At 42.7% G+C, this 17,651-nt stretch overlaps 1 protein-coding gene across 4 annotated transcripts in view; it reads left to right on the top strand.

Annotated features, from left to right (window-relative positions):
* The window catches only part of TMTC1 (transmembrane O-mannosyltransferase targeting cadherins 1), a 260,656-nt gene that overhangs the window by 163,034 nt on the left and 79,971 nt on the right, over window positions 1-17,651 (top strand). For all 4 annotated transcript variants that reach the window (XM_057303256.1, XM_026502173.4, XM_044385574.3 and 1 more), the window contains exon 9: window positions 5,204-5,325. In XM_057303256.1, the coding sequence (XP_057159239.1) occupies window positions 5,204-5,325 (122 nt within the window). The remainder of the gene's footprint in view (window positions 1-5,203; window positions 5,326-17,651) is intronic.

The raw sequence follows: 17,651 nt of genomic DNA, 5'->3' as shown, positions 1-17,651 counted from the left end.
TGATCGCCATCCTCGAGAGTGTCTAAGGGCTTTTGTAGATTTAAAGTTCATGGTGTTTTAAGTCAGCCGAAGCCTCTGATTTGCTCAAGTGGAGACTCACTGATGCATTTCCTGTGGACAGCTGGAGGGGTGTTGGGCCAGAAAAGAATTCTTAAAATGTACAAAGGAGAGCTGAAGTTGTGTGCAGCCTTGAGAACTATTTCTCCCAGAAATATTGCCATAGCTCCTGGCACTGGTGGCGATTATGGTTAGAGCTATTCGTGAAGGTCCCAAAGGTCTGAGACCTAGGACAGTTCACAACAGCGATAGCAACACCTCCACAGAGTCGTTGTGAGGTTCACTCATTGTTTAAACTTGCACAAATTTGGATTGGCCACCGCAGGGTCGCCGTTCGGGAGTCGCTTAGCCAGAGAAGGAGCCTCAGTCACCGCCCGGCTCCGTGACTGGAATTCAGAACAGGCCCCTCACAAGAGGTGAGGCGGTGCTGTGCAGTCACGAGGGAGTCCAATCCATTAAAACACTTGTCTTCCATTAAAAGGAACTTTCACAATGACAATAAGAGTAAACGATTGGATATCTTAATAAATTAAAGTATTTTAAAACTTAGAAGTGAATGCCAGGGAAGTGAAAGACGTGAGCACACAAGCCGCAGGAGCAGGCAGGACGGAGCGGTCGTGAGCGGCGGTGAATGGCATCAGGGCCGTGCGGAAGGCTGTGTGCGTGTCCTGACACCGCAGTACCGGTGCGCAGTCCGGCCAGACCCTCCCAGGATGCTCTTGGCTGCTCAGACACCGAAGACTTCTCACCCCACGTGAATGTTGCGAGTACCGTGTTTCAGAGGGTGGCCGAAAGTAAGATTTCCTGGACGGGCGGTCCCGGAGAGGCTCTGCTGGAGAACCCGAGGGCCGGGGATGCCGCCTTCATCGCGGAGCTTTCCTGTTGCAACACGTATGAGCCGAATGCCAGGTCTGAGTGTGCCAGGTATCCAGGTAACAAATTTAAATGAGATGGTGACTGCCATCAAGGAATTCGTAGTCCAAAGGAAGAAGTAGACCCCTACACAGGAAGAAAAAGGGGCGCCGAATACATACTGGCAGCCACGCCGGTTGTCAGCTTGGCAGACGCCTGACTCCTGGGGCTGAAGAGGGGAGCTCGACTGTCAGCAGCTTCTCCGAAGATTGATAAATGAGATGCAGACAGCGAGAGCCCAGCACTGCCAAATAAATCTGTAGGATTGAATTATAACTGTGTTATAGGTAGAACTCTGAGAACATACTCGCACCCTAAATGCACTGTACCATTTTCTTGAAAACTGTAGAGGTGGGAGAAAATATGATAATAATTACAAAATGAGGGGGCGCCTGGTGGCTCAGTCGGTAGAGCATAGGACTCTTGATCTCAGGGTTGTAAGTTCGAGCCCCACGTTGGGTGTAGAAATAATTTTAAAATAAAAAAAATCTTTAAAAGATTACTATAATGAAGTCCATACTCTGCCTTTCTGGAAGGGAACGGTCAGCAGTGGATGTTGTCTGTTTTGAATGGGGTGGGGGGGGGTTCCTCTTCTCCTGAACACACACCCCTACCCTGCTGTCCACAGTGCACGTGTGTGTATGTGTGTGTGTCCCCTTATCCATGACCTGTGCTTTGAAAAGTGAACTGAGAGTGAGAAGAAATAAACCAGAAACTGCTGGGCTAGACTTGGATTCTGGAATGACATTTCCTGTGAGGTCACTAACGGTCCTGAGAAGACCACTGCTCTTCCCTTACTTGGTCAGATAGGTGGTGTGGAGACAGAGCTGAACAACTCTCTGGGCACCTCAGAGAGGTGTTAAGAGGTCTTTATCTCTTTGCAGCTCAGGGCCATGCTTCTCGGCATTGTCCCAAGCCAGAAAAGAGTCAAACCTACCATCTGTCATGCTGAACCTATCACACATTTTTCCTACAGACATAATAGGTATCAATACCCTTTCTTTTGCTTTACTGATCATTAAGTTAAAGCTCAAAGAAATAAATGAATTTCCCTGAAGTTGCACAGTTAACCGGACACATAATGCATATTATTAATAGCCATATGATTATCTCTTTTAATTTTCATGTCTTTGTACCCCCTACTATAATTTGAATAAGTAAATTTCCATTTGCCTCTATTCCTAGAAATTGAATGCACTCTGGGTACCTTGGAAAGTCACAAATTTTCTCTTCCCCCACCCCTCCACTCATATTTTGTGTGGGTTTCTATTAGGCCGAAACAAGCTTTAAATTATTTAGCCAGTTCTGTCACATCTGTGATCCACAACATGCGAAATTGGATTCCCTCCCACTCTTTCTCATTCTAGGAAATTCAGCCGTGTCCATGACATTTTCCCCTAACTTTACAACTTTCTGCTTGGTTGATTGACTTGCCGTTTAAAGAAATACAGTTCTGAATATTTTCTCTCTCTCTTGACTGAATGAGGAGGGAAGACAAAGGGTATGATCATCAATTTAATTTGAGAATAAAGAATTTGTCATGAATATTATTTTTCTCAACACAAAATAAAATAATAACACTCTCTTGAGTTTGGGTGCTGTGCCGCTGCCTTCAATTGAATTGAACAAAAAGCTCCCCAGAGGCCCAGCCCCTCCTCTGCCGGTGACCTGCCCTCCCATCCCAACTGCAACCAAATTTGTCTGCCTCCTAAGCATTCATTCATTTTTTCAAATTCAGGTCATTGCCTCCACCAGGATGTCCTCCTTAACTTCTCCCCTTCTTGCATCCAGTTTTCTCTCTTGCCCAGTCCATCTGTTCACTCACTGATTTATTCAACAAATATTTCTGAGCACCCATTAAGTGCCAGGCACTGAACTAAGCACAGATCATGCACCAGCGGACGCAGCTGACCAGACCCCTGCCCTCCTGGCTCCCAGTCTCCTGGGGAAAACAGACATTGTATAAAGACAGGAAACACACAGGTAAATGTATGGTGACAGTTGGGACGATGGCCGTGAAGGATGTCAAGGTGCTCTGGGAGCCTGAAGAACCCGGTGGAGGAACAAGGAACACACGGTGTTGTGAGTTTTCAGTTTGCATGTCGGTCTTCTGGAGGAGGCTGGGGGCTCCTTGAGTCTCACCCTCATCTCCCTGTCCCCAGCAGCAGTGAGCTCCTCAGGGGTCCTGCCCCCTGGAGGGCTGGGAGAGGGAGAGGAGGGGCATGGAGTTGGGTGTCTGCAGGTCACCTGACACCTGCCTCCTCCCAACCTAGGGGCTCCTGAAAGCACTGGGGATTCTGCTGCGTAAAGGACATACACACACGCCCCCCAGAGTGAGGAAGGCAGCCTTTGCTCATTAAAGAACATGTGAGACTGGGGGTGTGGAAGTGATGCCTCCTTCACCTTCCCAGTGGGGACTGTTCTCTCATAACCTTGAGGACGACCAGAGAGGTGGTTCACTGGATGTAACACTATCCAGGGACATGGCTAAAGGCCTGGTTGGAGTTCTGTTTATACTCTTTTCTTCTTAGTTCTATAGGATTAATAAATAGAGCATACTAAATTATCTTCAGAAATTTCTATGGGACAATATGTGAATTCTTTTATAAAAAGTATTTCACCTTTTGACAGGCTTGAAAGAAGTAGTTAACCATAGCTAAAAAATAAAGGTGCGTCTGTAAAAGTAGAATACCAGCCCCCTACTCAATAATAGGCGGAGAGTTCCTGAGGAACACTGGACAGGACACGCATTTTCTGGGATTCATTTTCAATTTTAGCAAAGAAATACTGGCTCTTGATTCACAGGATTCTTATGAAGGTGTTATTCTTTTTAAAATTATGTAAACTTCAAGTTCTTGAGATGAAATGTACTTTGTAAAATTCAAAGTATAATCTAAATTAAAAAAATAGGTTGCAGCTTTTAAATATAATGAACTTGCTACTTTTCTCACCAATTTTTTTTCTCAATTTTAGTGGGTCAGAGAAAATATAACATCATCCTTTTGCATCCATTTCAGTTGAAGGCTTGTTATGAAAGCCTTTTTTTTCCCTTTCATCTTTTAATTGTAAAGAGTATGGTTCCTTTAGGTAAAAAAAGGAGGTCATAACTTACAGAACCGTTAATTGTTGAAGGGAAATTGTCCAAATTGCATTTATTTATATGGAATTCCTCTCCAAAATTTTATTACTCTATGTTATAGTCAGCAAAACAAAGATCTTAATAAAGTCCAGGTGACAAATTTCTCAAGATGTTAAGAATCTTTTACTTTGTCCACTTAAAGCATTAGTAGTTTGTATTAGGAAGTTTTATTTATATTTTTAAAACTCTTTTATTTAGTCTTACACTTTTAAATGTTTGTAAGAAATACTTATAACTGTGATATGCAGAGTTCTGTCTGGTTTTCTTAAACTGTTTTAAGAGGAAAAAATAATGTCATCCGTGTATTAAGGTTTGTTTTAAATAGGCCTGTCTTCAAATGTGTCCATATCATAGACAGTCATGGAAATAACTTTTACAGTGTCCATCATAACAAATTATTAGTAATAAATAATTGTTAATTAGAAATGACAGAAAAATCTTGACAAATTAATATCTACAATAAATATATTAGAGAAAGGTGCTTTGTCAATTTAATGAATTATTGTAATGACTTTTGATGCCAAAAAATTTCATGGAAAAAATACTGGCTTAATTTGAGCTGAAAGTTTCTCAGCTTTAATGATCTCTCTCATTGGTTCCCTGAATTTTTACCATTTGCATTAAATTTCCTTTATGCCAAGCTTTATGCTAAGCTCCTGGTGAGCTTTGTGTAGGTTTGTTGTGGGTTTTTGTTTTTTGTTTTTTAATGCATTCTATTTCTGAGAGGACAATAATTCTCCATGATGCCTTAGTGAGCTGCTTTGCTCTCTGGAAACCAGTTGCCTGGGGGGACAGAAATTCTGAAAGGGACCAGAACCAAGAAGTAGGGTTGCTGTAGGGCCGGCCCAGAACAAGGAGTAATGGTCCTTGATCATGTGTAATTATCAGAGGTTTCTGGATGGTACACGTGTGACTTGCAAAAGGTTTCAGCCCGAGGGCTTTCTCTGATGAACTCAGCACGCTGATCAAAGGGTTTGCAATGGTCTCATTTGTTCATTCCGTCAATGAGAACTTGAGAATGAAAGAGATGGTTGAATGCCGACTGAAGTGAGATTTTCAAAACATTAATTTGTCCTTCACTATTGTGTGTTTCAGAGACTGGAGCACAAGGAAGTTTTAGTGGGCTTGGTGTTCCTGGTTTTCCCGTTCATTCCGGCCAGCAATCTCTTCTTCAGGGTGGGTTTTGTGGTGGCCGAGAGAGTCCTTTACATGCCTAGGTAATTATTGCTCGTGATTTCCTCTTTACGAGACCTGCCTTCCGTCACCAACACGGGTAGTTCCAGAGGGACGGTCCTTTGCGTGTGTCACAATCGGGTCCTTGTGGAGCTGAGGTGTTTATTATCTCGGCTTTCACAACAGCCGCAGAGAGGTTTGGGGAGCTGGAGCTTGCCCTGTTCACTCTAGTTTGCAGGGGCTGACCTCCAGCTGGAAGCTTGACGGCTAAATGTGAAGTATTGACTTGAGTGTATTCAGGATTTCAGGGGCAGTCGTTTACCCCCGTATCTATGTTTCGTTAAACGTAATTGTAGTAATTTTCTAGAAATATTTGATTTGCATAAAATGTAATTATGTTAAGTAGCATGCATGTAATTAACTTCTGTCTTCCTTCTGTCTCCCATTCTTTCTTCTTTTAATTTAAAAATAGGTACAATCTCAAGAAAACTTGTCCTTGAGAAAAAAAATGGTTAAAAATTTTAAAGGGTCTTCAGCCATATGTGATTACATAATGCCACTTATATTTGAACTGTGCTGCAGCTTGTCTGTTCTCTTGTCTCACTCATCAGTGTTTCAAGGCCACATTTCTTTTCAGATGCCTGGAAATGTCCCCTGAGTGGTTCTGCCATTTATTCATTGTGTAACCCTGAGCAAGATATGAAGCTTTTTTGAACCGAGGCTTTCTCATTTTTAAAATAGGGATTTTTAGTAAACTTCCTAAAGTTAAGTAGCTTCATGAATGTTATATAAGAATGAACTTTTGTAAAAGACAGTATCCTAAACCAAAATATTATAAGGAAATCGTTATTTTTATTTACTGAGTTAGGAATTTTATTTTATTTATTTTTTGATTTTTGTTTTATTTTTGTTTCAAATTTTTATTTAAATTCTGGTTAGTTAACATACAGTGTAATATTGGTTTCAAGAGTAAAATCCAGTGGTGCATCACTTATATAGAACACCGGGTGCTCATCACAGGAAATGGCCTCTTTAATGCCCATCACCCAGTTACCCCATCCCCTCACCCTCCTCCCCTCCCGCAGCCCTCAGTTTGTTCTCTGTCGCAGAGTCTCTTACGATTTGCTTCCCTCTTCTTCCGCCCCACCTTCCCTATGTTCATCTCTTTTGTTTCCTAAATTCCACATATGAGTAAAATCATGTGGTATTTCTCTTTCTTTGACTGGTCTGTTTCGCTTTGCATAACACGCTGTATCTCCATGCATGTCATTACAAATGGCAAGATTTCATTCTTGTAGCTGGCTGAGTTATATTCCTCTGTGTGTGTGTGTGTGTGTGTGTGTGTGTGTGTATACACATACATACATATATATACCACATCTTTTTTATCCACTTATCAGTCAGTGGACATTTGGGCTTTGTCCATAATTTGGCTGTTGTTGACAGTGCTGCTGTAAACATCAGGGCGCGTGTGCCCCTTTGAATCTGCATTTTTGTATCCTTTAGGCAGGAATTTTAATTAACTTTAAATTTTATTTTTAAATTAATTTAAATATCAATAGATTTTAATTAAGTGATATTGAGTTAGAAATTTAAAAACACATATAATTAGGAATTAATTTCATAACCTTTGATTATCCCCAAACCAAGTACCTAACAGTTTTTCCAAGTCTTTACAGCTTCTTGTTTCGACTTGGTTGAGGAGAGAGGCCAGGCCTTAATTTTCTTTGTCTTCAGCACCATTTGGGAAGGAGGTTATTTCTTGATAAATACTATTGGTTAAGGACAAAAATACAACACAAATTCTTCGTATTCTGTATTGCTATTAGATAACAGCTTATGAGACCTTGCCAATAATTGGGACTATGAAGGGCGAAGGGGACATCAGTGTGTGTTTTAGATATGTTTTTGCTTAGACCGGCTGGAAGTGGCTTCAGTCAGCTCTTCTCCGTAGTGCGGATGATTCCGAGTGGACTCTGTTCGTTCTTCACCTAGCAAGTAGTCACAGAGCACGTTTGCATGCTGTACTACGGTCTGAGGCTGCAGAAATAAATGAATCTTGGTGTCTGCCCTCAAAGAGTTTAACTGCTGATAAACATTAATTAACATAATTGTACCAAAACTTCTGTTGAACCTCTGTTACACGTCAGTCACTGTGCTAAGTGTATTCTATTTATTTTATCAGTTCGCTCGCATTGTTCATGTAGTATCCATAGCTCCTCCCTGAAGTCAGGGGGCCCGTGTTTGAATTCTGGCTTAAGCAGGAGTGTGATGCCTCAAAGCCTCACTTCCCACATCTGTGTAAAATGAAGACAATAGCACCCAACTCAATGAGACATCGTGAGCGTTAAATCAGATGATCATTTAAGGAACTTAGAAAGCGTCTTGCATGGTATGTGATCAATAAATAATGTGTGTTATCGATTGACGTCGGCTCCCTAGGTAGCTGATGCCATTACCCTGTTTCACAAAAATATAGCACCTGGGTGCTAAGAAGTTAATGACCTTTCCCAAGATGGGCAGAGCTGGAATGCAGATCTTTGCCTACCGAAGGTCCTCTCACCTTCCAGACTATTGCTTTCCTGGTAGTAACATCTTAGTATTCTTTTTAAATGAAAAGAAGGAGACATTCAGAACACAGTAATGTACTTTTAGCCCAGCTCCATTTGGTGATCAGGCCATGTGCTTCTAAGAGTCCTGTGATACAAATCTTCAGGAATCTGGGAGTCTGGGGGACAAAGAATTGCGTGTGCAGCAAACTTTCCTAATCCAGAGACAAGAGAGCAATTTCTGAGGAAATAAAGGGTTGGAATTTTAAACGAGGTTAAAATGTCATTTTTCTGGAAGAGCCCCTTATGTAAACATTATTAAGCCCATAATACTATCATCATCCATTTGTGGGTGTCTTAGTTAAAATAAGGGGTTCCTCTTGCCAGGGTAGGTGTATTTCCCTAAAACTACAGAATCATGCCAGCTCTGGCTCTTCTTGGGTGCCATATCTTAAATAGACCTTTCTCTGATTTTTTTAAAAGATTTATTTATTTATTTATTGAGAGAGAGAGAATCCCAAGCAGACTCTGCGCCAAGCACGGAGCCCAACATGGGGCTCGATCTCACAACCTTGAGCTCATGACCTGAGCCAAAACCAAGAAGATGATCAACCAACTGAGCCACCCAGCCGCCCCGACCTTTCTCTGGCTTTATTTCTTTTCTCTAAAATAGACAAAGTAGTGTCCTTGTCCTTTTTCTGCTAGGAATAAGCTCATTTGGAATAAAATGCACATTCAGAAGATGAAGAAACCTCAATATTACCAAGAACAAATGCCTGCCTCTTAGAACCAGCTCAGACTTTGCTCCATTTTGCAAACTTGGTGCAGAGTCATCCAAAATCAGTGTCGGTGAGCTGGTTGTCATTAAAAAGATGACACTTTTTCTTGTCTCCCCAAGTACCTGCATGTGCGCATTGCAGGGTTGACATTCAGTCATCATTTTCCGAACGTCTCAGCAGCTCTTTGCCCAGCTACCCACTATTTTCCACTGAAATGGGCAGCTGGTCACTGCTGGGTAAAATCTTTTCCAGAGAAAGTCCCCCATTTTCCTAGAAAACGGTCAGTATTTATAATGTGACTGTGCTGAAGTCATTAGAGCTGCTGGAAGCTTCCTGGGGACCACAGAGAAGTTTGCATATGCTGGAGGCATCCCTGGGAAAGTGTAAGAACACTGGATGTTGCCTGTGGCATTTATTAAGGTTAGACATTGGCTTTGGCGATGGTGGAGAACATTTCCCAAGCCTTTTATATGCACAGTAATCTTCTCTGCGTGACTCTCCTTACATTATTGACCTTGACAAGAAAGAGCCGTTTTCCACAGCATCGAGTCCCCAGGTGCTTTGAGGAAAACATCTACACAGTGCCCTCAGTGGAAGTTTGATAATATCCATCGTCATCTTTATGTAGACATCTGTGTTGTCTCAAAACTTTAGCAAACCATAGGACAATGAAGTAAAAAGCTGGATTGGTAATTCTGAGGAAGTTGAACTTTCTACTCATTAAACGTTTGTTTCAAGTGATAGGGAGCCAAATCCTGCCCTTAGATTCCGTCCATAAGTACCACAGAAGTCATGTCCACCCTCACTGAAGCCTGGGTGACTCCCATCAGGCCCAGGGGCTAATTTGGCTATTTTACAAGAAAAACCCAGAATGAGTCAGACCAAGTGCTCTTTTATCCTGCCTTTATGCCTAACAATGAACAAGCCACTCAAATCTTCTGGCTTCTGTTCTCCCTCCATCCTAACTTAGATAAGACCTAAAATATCACCTTTCTCTCCCTTGCGCTTTGAAATCTGTGGATAAAAGGTACAGAAATAGGCTATCTATTTATCATTGCATGGCTTTAGGGTCAGAGTTTCACCACCAAAAGAAATTGGAATAATCTTTTCTTCTGGTGCTAAATGCCTATTTTGTGGATTTCCTTTTTGAACAGGCAAGAGAGTTTGGGGCTTAAATCACTTTTTTTTTTTTTAACAGAAATTTTGATCTCTTATTCTTCTCTCCAGAGAGGCATATAATTTTATGGCTACTTTTTTTGTATTTTATAAAAACCACATTAGAATGCTTCAAAGGACTAAAATTTCTTTGAATCAGTGAAGCAGAAATAGTTGTTGAGAGCTCTCAAATGAAGTCATAGGATGTGATCAGATATCCATTTACATGCCAGATTAAGGGTGATTTATTCACTGCAGCGCCAAAGAGCAAATTCCTAAGCTACTTTAAGAAGACATGAATGAGTGGAGAGAGGAAGCAGATAAGAATAAATGAAGGCAGAAACAATATTGTGGATGCATTGATAAAAATAATTGAGGCCACGGAAGGAGAAGTTAGATACCATAATGTTGGAGGGAAGAAAGATATATAAAAAATTGCTCTACTCTTAGAAAGATGCCATTGGTATTGTATAATCCCTAAGCTTATGGACATATCAGACGTGGAAAATTGGAAAAATGATGACCCCCACCCCATTCATTTTTGATTTTGAGAAATACCTTCAAGTCATCAACTTGAGATGAAATTTTTAATCTTATACAGGTCGCTATGGAAGCAATACTGCAGTATTTCTTTCTCAGGATGCAAAATGAGAAATGGTACCTCGGAAGTAATACTACTTCTGTGATCTGATATTGGGAACCCCTTCAGATCAGCCGTCTCTGCACAGGCTTCTTCAGACTTGCTGCAGGAGAGTGATGATTATGAGAGTAAATCAGAGTTTTCCCAAATATTAAAATCAGAGCAGTCATTCGGTATCAATACAAGGTTACTTTAGCAAATCCAGTAGGAAGACGACTGACCTGGGAATCAGCACAGCCCCATCTGTCCCCTGTTGCCTGTCAGCCTTGGGGGACTCCCTTTCCTACCAGTAAAACCAGAGAGTTGGCCTTGCTCAGTGGTCCCCAAGTGTTGCTTAGATCTCCACAACACTTTTCCCTGGTCTGTGGCCAAATTGGGGGAGGGGGTGAGGGGAGAGAGAAAGACAATGTAATGGGTTTGTCGTAAAGTTTTATCTATGCATTTTTTAAATTACGCCTTTCTTATATTTTTGGGATTACAATATCCTTTCTCCTATGACAAGATGATAAGAGCAGCAGGGGATGCACAACCCTCCTTCCCCACCCAATTCCACTTTCTTGGAAAGGTTTGGGAAATCTCAAACCCTAGTAATCATTGTGCTACATGATCTCTAAGGTCTCTTTCAGCTCCATGGTTCAACTGTTTTATGATTCAGAATAACCTTGTGGAAAGCATGAGTTTTTTTTTTTTTTTCTCCTTCAGATTTTAAACAAAGATCTTTGTCATGCATTGGAATGTGACCACCTGTGTCTGCTCTTTTTCAACAGGATGGTCCCCTAGGGAAAGGGAGATGGGTCCTGTGGGGGAAGGGGATAGGAAGGCAGTACATTTGCCATGGGGACAGGCTTTCTGAAGGGCCCAGGGGTAGACACCAGGAAGTGGTTGGGAAGCCTCTGTGTGGGGTCTCTGCTGTGAGATAATGGGGTGTCCTCATAAGCAGCAGGAACAGCTGATGCTTAGAAGTTCACGGGGAAAGCAGCAAGAAGAAATGTATGATGTATGTCAGGAGGAAGCAGGCCCCCAGCAGCAAGAGCAAGGCCAGACCTCCGTCTTCAAGGAGCCGTTGTACAGGTAGCTTGGTAAGAGAGGTTGTAGTCCATGAGAACAGGTCTTGACGTTTGCGTGTCCACATGAAGTCATGGAGAGAGACTCGTTCATTCAGCTTAAGCCACGATCTAAACAGGGGCTCAAAGCACAGGTAACATTGCCCCCAAGGTGGTTGATTCTGAATAAAGAAGGTTGAGTCCCTCTAAGGCTGCAGCTGACAGGGATGGGACAAGATTGAACCACGCAAGAGGACATAAGTAACCCAATTTTAAGAGAGCCAAGTCACAAAAATCGTGGAAAACCCAGGAACCAGGCAAAGCCAGATACTCGTTTTTTTAGTTTGATTTTTTTTGTTTCAAATTCCCAATGTATAATACATTAGAGAGGTGGGAAAATCAGCTTGGGCTTGGCAAAGAGCCACTCCACTAAAAACCCAAGAAATAGATTGAGAGGCAGTTTTCAGTTACAAGGTCAAGTGCACCAGGTCTCTGACAAAATATGTGTGTAAGCGTGCCTATGTGTTGGCTGAATTACCCAGAGCTACTCAATTATTACTTAGTTTTAGCTCTGAATCCATGTTTTATGCGTTTCTATCATGCCATCTTAAAAGGAGGTTCTCTTTTATCATAATGAGTGCAGCGAGGGAAAAGGAGAAATGCAGCGCGCTATTACACGAGGGGGCAAGAAAGTGATATCACCAAACGATCTGGAGAGAAAGAGTGAAGGTCAGGGATACCACTGGAGAAGAAACAGTGGGAAGATCCAAGATTTGAGTAAGGAGATAAGTCTTCTTACTTGAGAGAAGTATTCTAATGCTTTTAAATATGGCGTCTTCCACGTTATGCGCCGTATTTTAAAAGAAAGCGGAGTCTGTCAAGCTCTGCTGCTCCTCCCCACGTCTCCAGTCTTCAGTGGGACAAACCTTCACGGTCGTGCAGTCGGAGGCTTCCTGCCGGTGTTATAACCTACTCCACGGTTTCAGAAGTTGGTTAAGGTTATTCTTCAGAGTATGATGGAGTAAGGGTGGAAATATTTGATATCAGCTCGTTTGTCTCTTTGCTCTTGTTGTGCCAGCATAAACCGTTCCCTCCGCCCTTCGAGACCTGAATTCAGAAGAAGTGCGAGGTCCAGAAGCTAGATCTTGTCCAGTGAGGGCTGCTCTTGAGGGCAGTGCCCAGGGAGGGAGGGGCCCAGAGTTGCCCCGGGCTTGGGCTGGGTGCTTGTGCTTGGGGGTGAGTGTGCTGTGTGAAGAGCGTGACCAGGAAGGAAAGCAGCAGGACTTTCCTGAGGTCTCGGGCAAATGTGTTCTAAAATGGAGACCGTAGATCACAGACAAATAGGACAGAACAGAGCCGTGATGAAAACGAAGTGAGCAGAGGGGAGATTGGTGCCCGTGGGCTGAAGATCAGTTGGCCACTCCATGGGGTGGCCTGGGCATGAGATGAGGATAATCTCGGGCAGTTACTTACTGAACTATAATCACGGCCTTAATATCACAGAAGTCTATTAGTTAATAAAAAATGAATGTTTATGCCTATTAAGTCCTAAATGATGAACAGCAAATGTCTCGGAAACCACAATTTGAACGTAAAATTTGGAGAGTGTAATTTGGATTCAGATGAGCCTAAATGGAAAAATATATGTAAAAAATACCATAAGCTGGGCTAGGTAGCTGCAAGTCATTATTTCAGCCCACCCTGTGCAAATGAGGAGATTGGAGGAATCCAAGTGGAGGGAAAGCAAAGCAACACAGGTACGGGCCTCTCTTCCTGTCCCGGCCCTTCTCTTCCTCTCTTGGTTCTGCAGCCCTACCCCAGCAGGTCAGTGTTCTGGAAGCACCATACTGAAGGAGGTTAGAAAATGGGCCTCTGCAAACAGAGGAGAGCAACTAAAGCGTAGATGTAGACAGCCCAGGTCCCGCACAGCTGGCTTTGCCTGGAGGGTGGGAGTGGACCGAAGTGCGGCCATCTTAGCCTCCCTTCTATCAAGACCCCTTGTCCTTCTAAGTGAATCCATTTCTTTCCTTTCCTCTTGGATCCCACACGGGGAAATGTATCTCAGATCACTGACTTTTTTTTTCTTTCATCTTTATTGAGATATAATTGACATACAGGGTATTGTGTAAGTTGAAGGTGTCCACGTGTTAATTTGATACATTTATATGTATTGCCAAATGGTTGCCACTAACCCAGTGACTTCTTATACAAATTTTAGGAATCTTAAAATATCCTCCATACTCCTTTGGAAACCTGGATTGTCCTGCCCCTGTGAGGTTTGGGACCGCCATTTTTGTATGTCTGTGTTTCCTCATAGTGCCCCGCACGACGGATGCTTCATTAAAGAGTATTGTAGAGACTCCAGGAACACTGGACACATGACAAAGCATATGCGTGTGCGGTCAGGTCCGTGTTAACACATGAATAAAGGAGGGGGCAGCAACAACTCGCGGATTGCGCATTATGCCTTTGCTTCGGAAGTGCAGGTGCTGTACCACAGGCCATAGTGGTTTACGGAAGAAGGGACAGAATTCAGGTTCTAGAGATGGGCATGCTTGTGAGAGGCTAGGGAGAGGGTGGTTTTTCTAACTTTTTAGGAGTTGCTTTAGCGGAGGTCTTTGACTTTGACCAAAAGGCCTCTCAGCCCCAGACGGAAAATCTGGCTGTGACTATTTGTACCAGGCTGGGAGGCAAGGAAGCCAGGCCTAGTGAAGGCTCCTGCAAGGGGACACACCCACCGCCCACGGGTGGATAGTTCTCCTGGTGGAGAAAGTGGGTCTTATCATCTCCACCCCTCACCTGGATTGATTCATTTTTAGGTTTATCCTTGTTTCCGTTAGTTTCTGATACTTTTAATCTCGTTGTTCAACCACACTCACGAAACAGCCCCTGCCATAGTCTGACACTGAAGGTGCACATGAATAAAACATTACTCCATCCTTAAATAAGCAGCCTGAACTTCCAAACAGCTAATACTTTATTTCATATGAAAGTTGAATATAAAAGCTTCTTTATTATGCATTAACTCACCAAAAGGATGATAGTTTGCATTTTCTTCCCTTTCTTCTTGTATTCACAAAGATATAGTGGAGAAAGGTTTGAATTGGGGTAAGGGAAGATTGGCCCAGGTGCTTTTTGAATTGTAGAACTGTGAATGCACATTAGCATACAGACCTGGCTGCCTGTATTTCGCACACTACACTGTATCTTACTTCCTACAATCGGTTGTTGTATAAAGTGGTGTGTAACTCAGACCTTTCTGAAGTGAACGATATCCTATAAGAAAGTTCGTAGTTGTAAGGGAGTTTCTGTGAATGCTTTTGAAGGACGTATATTGTCCTGCAAATTATATAGTTTGGGTCAATCTGGACTTTAATAAACTGGATTTCTTGAGGTGTATTTACAGATCTAATCACATACTTTAATGATATACACAGTACATTTTATCGATGTCGTAGAAAAGGGCACACTAACCACACACATGAACACATAAATACTTCACTTGAAAACACGGAGACCTTGTATTCAGTTCACAGACTGTCCACTTACACGATTTCATTCACTCCAAACAACAGCCCTTTAAAGTAGCTAGATTTTTAACTCTCTAAGGCAGGCAATCTTAAGCTCTTATAAAATAAACAACGAAGGCTTCGTGAGACTGAGTGCATCTCCTGTGGCCCACAGAACTCCCAAGTGTCAGGAAAGAACCCAGCTCCTCTGACACAGTTCCAGAATTCCTTCTCCTCACTGTGAACTCCCAAACTTTAAGTTTGCACTGGGGCACTTTTGTTCCACTGCGGCTCCTAGTGTTCTACGGGCCTCAGGAAGTTACGACGTTTACAGGAGCCTGGTAGAGAGACATCTGTTTTGACCTGGGTATATGCAGACTATACACATATCTTGTCTCATACTCTATTCAGCACAAAATAATTCTCTAACAATATTGTGATTATAATGTCATATTAATGTTATCACTTATGGTTGTCTATCGAGCATTATGCACAGGGTAAAATTATTTCCTTTTACAAATAAGAAAATTCATAAGTAAAGAATTTACATGACTGCAGATCCAACGACAGGCAGTGTCAGAAACTCGAATGCAGACAGGCCCTTTCTGACTCCGGAGCGCTGCCTTATTTACCACGGGAGGTCTCCTGAATTTGGAGCTCGTAGATGAACTGCAAGGTTGAGAGGAAGCGTCTCATCTTCAGGAGAATCAGGTGCTCAGGAGGTGAAAGCAATGACAGTATTATCCCAGTGGTTCACAGGAAGGTGAGGAAGGAACGGAAGAAATCTGTTCCGTGGAGAAGTGATAGAAGTTTCTCATCCCCACCGCGGGAGCGCAGCACCGAGGATGAGCTGCGCAGGAGGGAAATGTACAAGAAATGCTTTTGGAGTCATTTTCTTGGAATATGAGTAAATTCATATCCAAACACATTCAATCTTCTGAGAAATTTTCCTGCCTGTCAAATATCTGAGAGTAAAAAACAACAACAACGATGACGGTGGCGGGGGGAGTCTTGGCTCACCGGAAGCTGGCGGCTCCCAGGTTAGATCTGCTCTGAGGCCTCCCCGTTGGCTCCTGGCTGCCTCTAGGCTGTAACTCCAGACATCTGTTCTGGGCTCCGCTTTCCAGGGTGTTATTGTTTAACCATCCGTGAGACCAGAATCAGATCTTACTGTCACAGTTTGCCAGGTGGGGATTCACCAGACCAGAATGAAGTGAACGACGGCCCTGTGTCATTTCAACTACCTAAAGTTGGGAATTTTTTTTCTTTTAAGTAATAAAATCGTGAGACTGTGTCTGTCTGGTATCATTAATGTTATTTGTAGATCATTTCAGTGGGTTGTTTAAATCAAAAGGTAGAATTTCAGTTCTACTTAATAGCGAAAAGATTCTCTTTGCTCCATGTAATTGAACAAAGAGTGAAGCCATAATAAACATTCTAAAATGCTTGCCCCAGAGATAGAAAATTGTCCTCTTTTCAGGTTGATGTAAAGGAGACGTGTTGTTCTTTTATCACTTAAGAGCTTCTGGGCAAGGTTCGTGAAAGTACATTTGTACTGTTTACACAATGATTAACTTCCCACAAAGTTCTCAAATAACAGGTTTAAATAGTTTTCATTCTAATGTGGAAGGACAAGCATTGTTGACCTGCATTTCCTCTAAAGTTTCCTTTGGATGTGCATCATGGAAGTACCAGGGGGAGGGGCCAGAGTCCCTGGTTGTACCATGCACTGACATGGGGATACCTTCAGCCTGTGAATGAGAGATCAAATAATGACTCCACTCTCAGAAGCAGGGGTGCTTCTCCAGCTGCTTTGAAAATGGGTCTCGGTGCTGAGCCAAACCGATCAGTAGCTGAGTTTGGTTCTCCGGGTTCTGGTTCTGCCCACTGTCGGTGGTTTGCACTGACTTTGCGTGCTCTTGTGTAGAGGTCCCAGATCTGAGCCCAGATTTTCCTTAACCAGGTGCACCAAAGCAATCTGCAGTCTGATTTCATCTCTCCGGAGGCCAGAAAGGCGTGTAGCTTCTCATTTGCTTGATTTTCTACTTTCAAAATAAGGCCTTGCCCTGCCCCTTAGAAATGGACAGAGCAGTTCTCCCCCCGGCCACTGAGCTCTGTATTTAAGCAGATGTTGAAGGATGAAATGTCATCATAGAGAAGCATCTTAATCTTTGTGATCTGGTGTTCAAGTTTGTAAGAATGTGATACTCTCTAAGAAATTTGCAAACCTAAGTAGAGATTGTTTTATAGGGCTTATCATTTCTTTAAACCATTTGTCAATACAAGGACCTTCCAAAAAAAATGATCATGTTACTTGATACTGATGCCTGTGCTGAGGGGAAAGGAATGGCCTTCTCCTTCCCTTGGTCATAGCAGAGGTCAACACACTGCAGCTCCTGAGGGGAGGCTGGCCCACTGCCTGTTTTATAAATAAATTTTATTGGAACACGGCCATGCCCATTCATTTACACAGTGTCGATGGCTGCTTTCCTGCTCCAAAGATAGAGTGGGCAGGACAGAAAAGCCTGAAAGGCCCGAAATACTTATTCTTTAGTGCCTTCCAGAAGAAGATTGTCAACTTCTGGATATCAGCATTGTGTTAGAGCCATGGGTGTTCTCTGTTACTAGCTGTGGGTGCTGTGGACAAGCTATTCGACTCCTATAAGCTTTAATTTCCTCATTTATGGAATGGAAG

The sequence above is a fragment of the Ursus arctos genome, unplaced genomic scaffold (genome assembly GCF_023065955.2).
Source record: "Ursus arctos isolate Adak ecotype North America unplaced genomic scaffold, UrsArc2.0 scaffold_26, whole genome shotgun sequence".
Taxonomy (NCBI): domain Eukaryota; kingdom Metazoa; phylum Chordata; class Mammalia; order Carnivora; family Ursidae; genus Ursus; species Ursus arctos.
The sequence above is the reverse complement of the archived record's forward strand: the minus strand, read 5'-3'. Positions and strand labels throughout refer to the sequence as shown.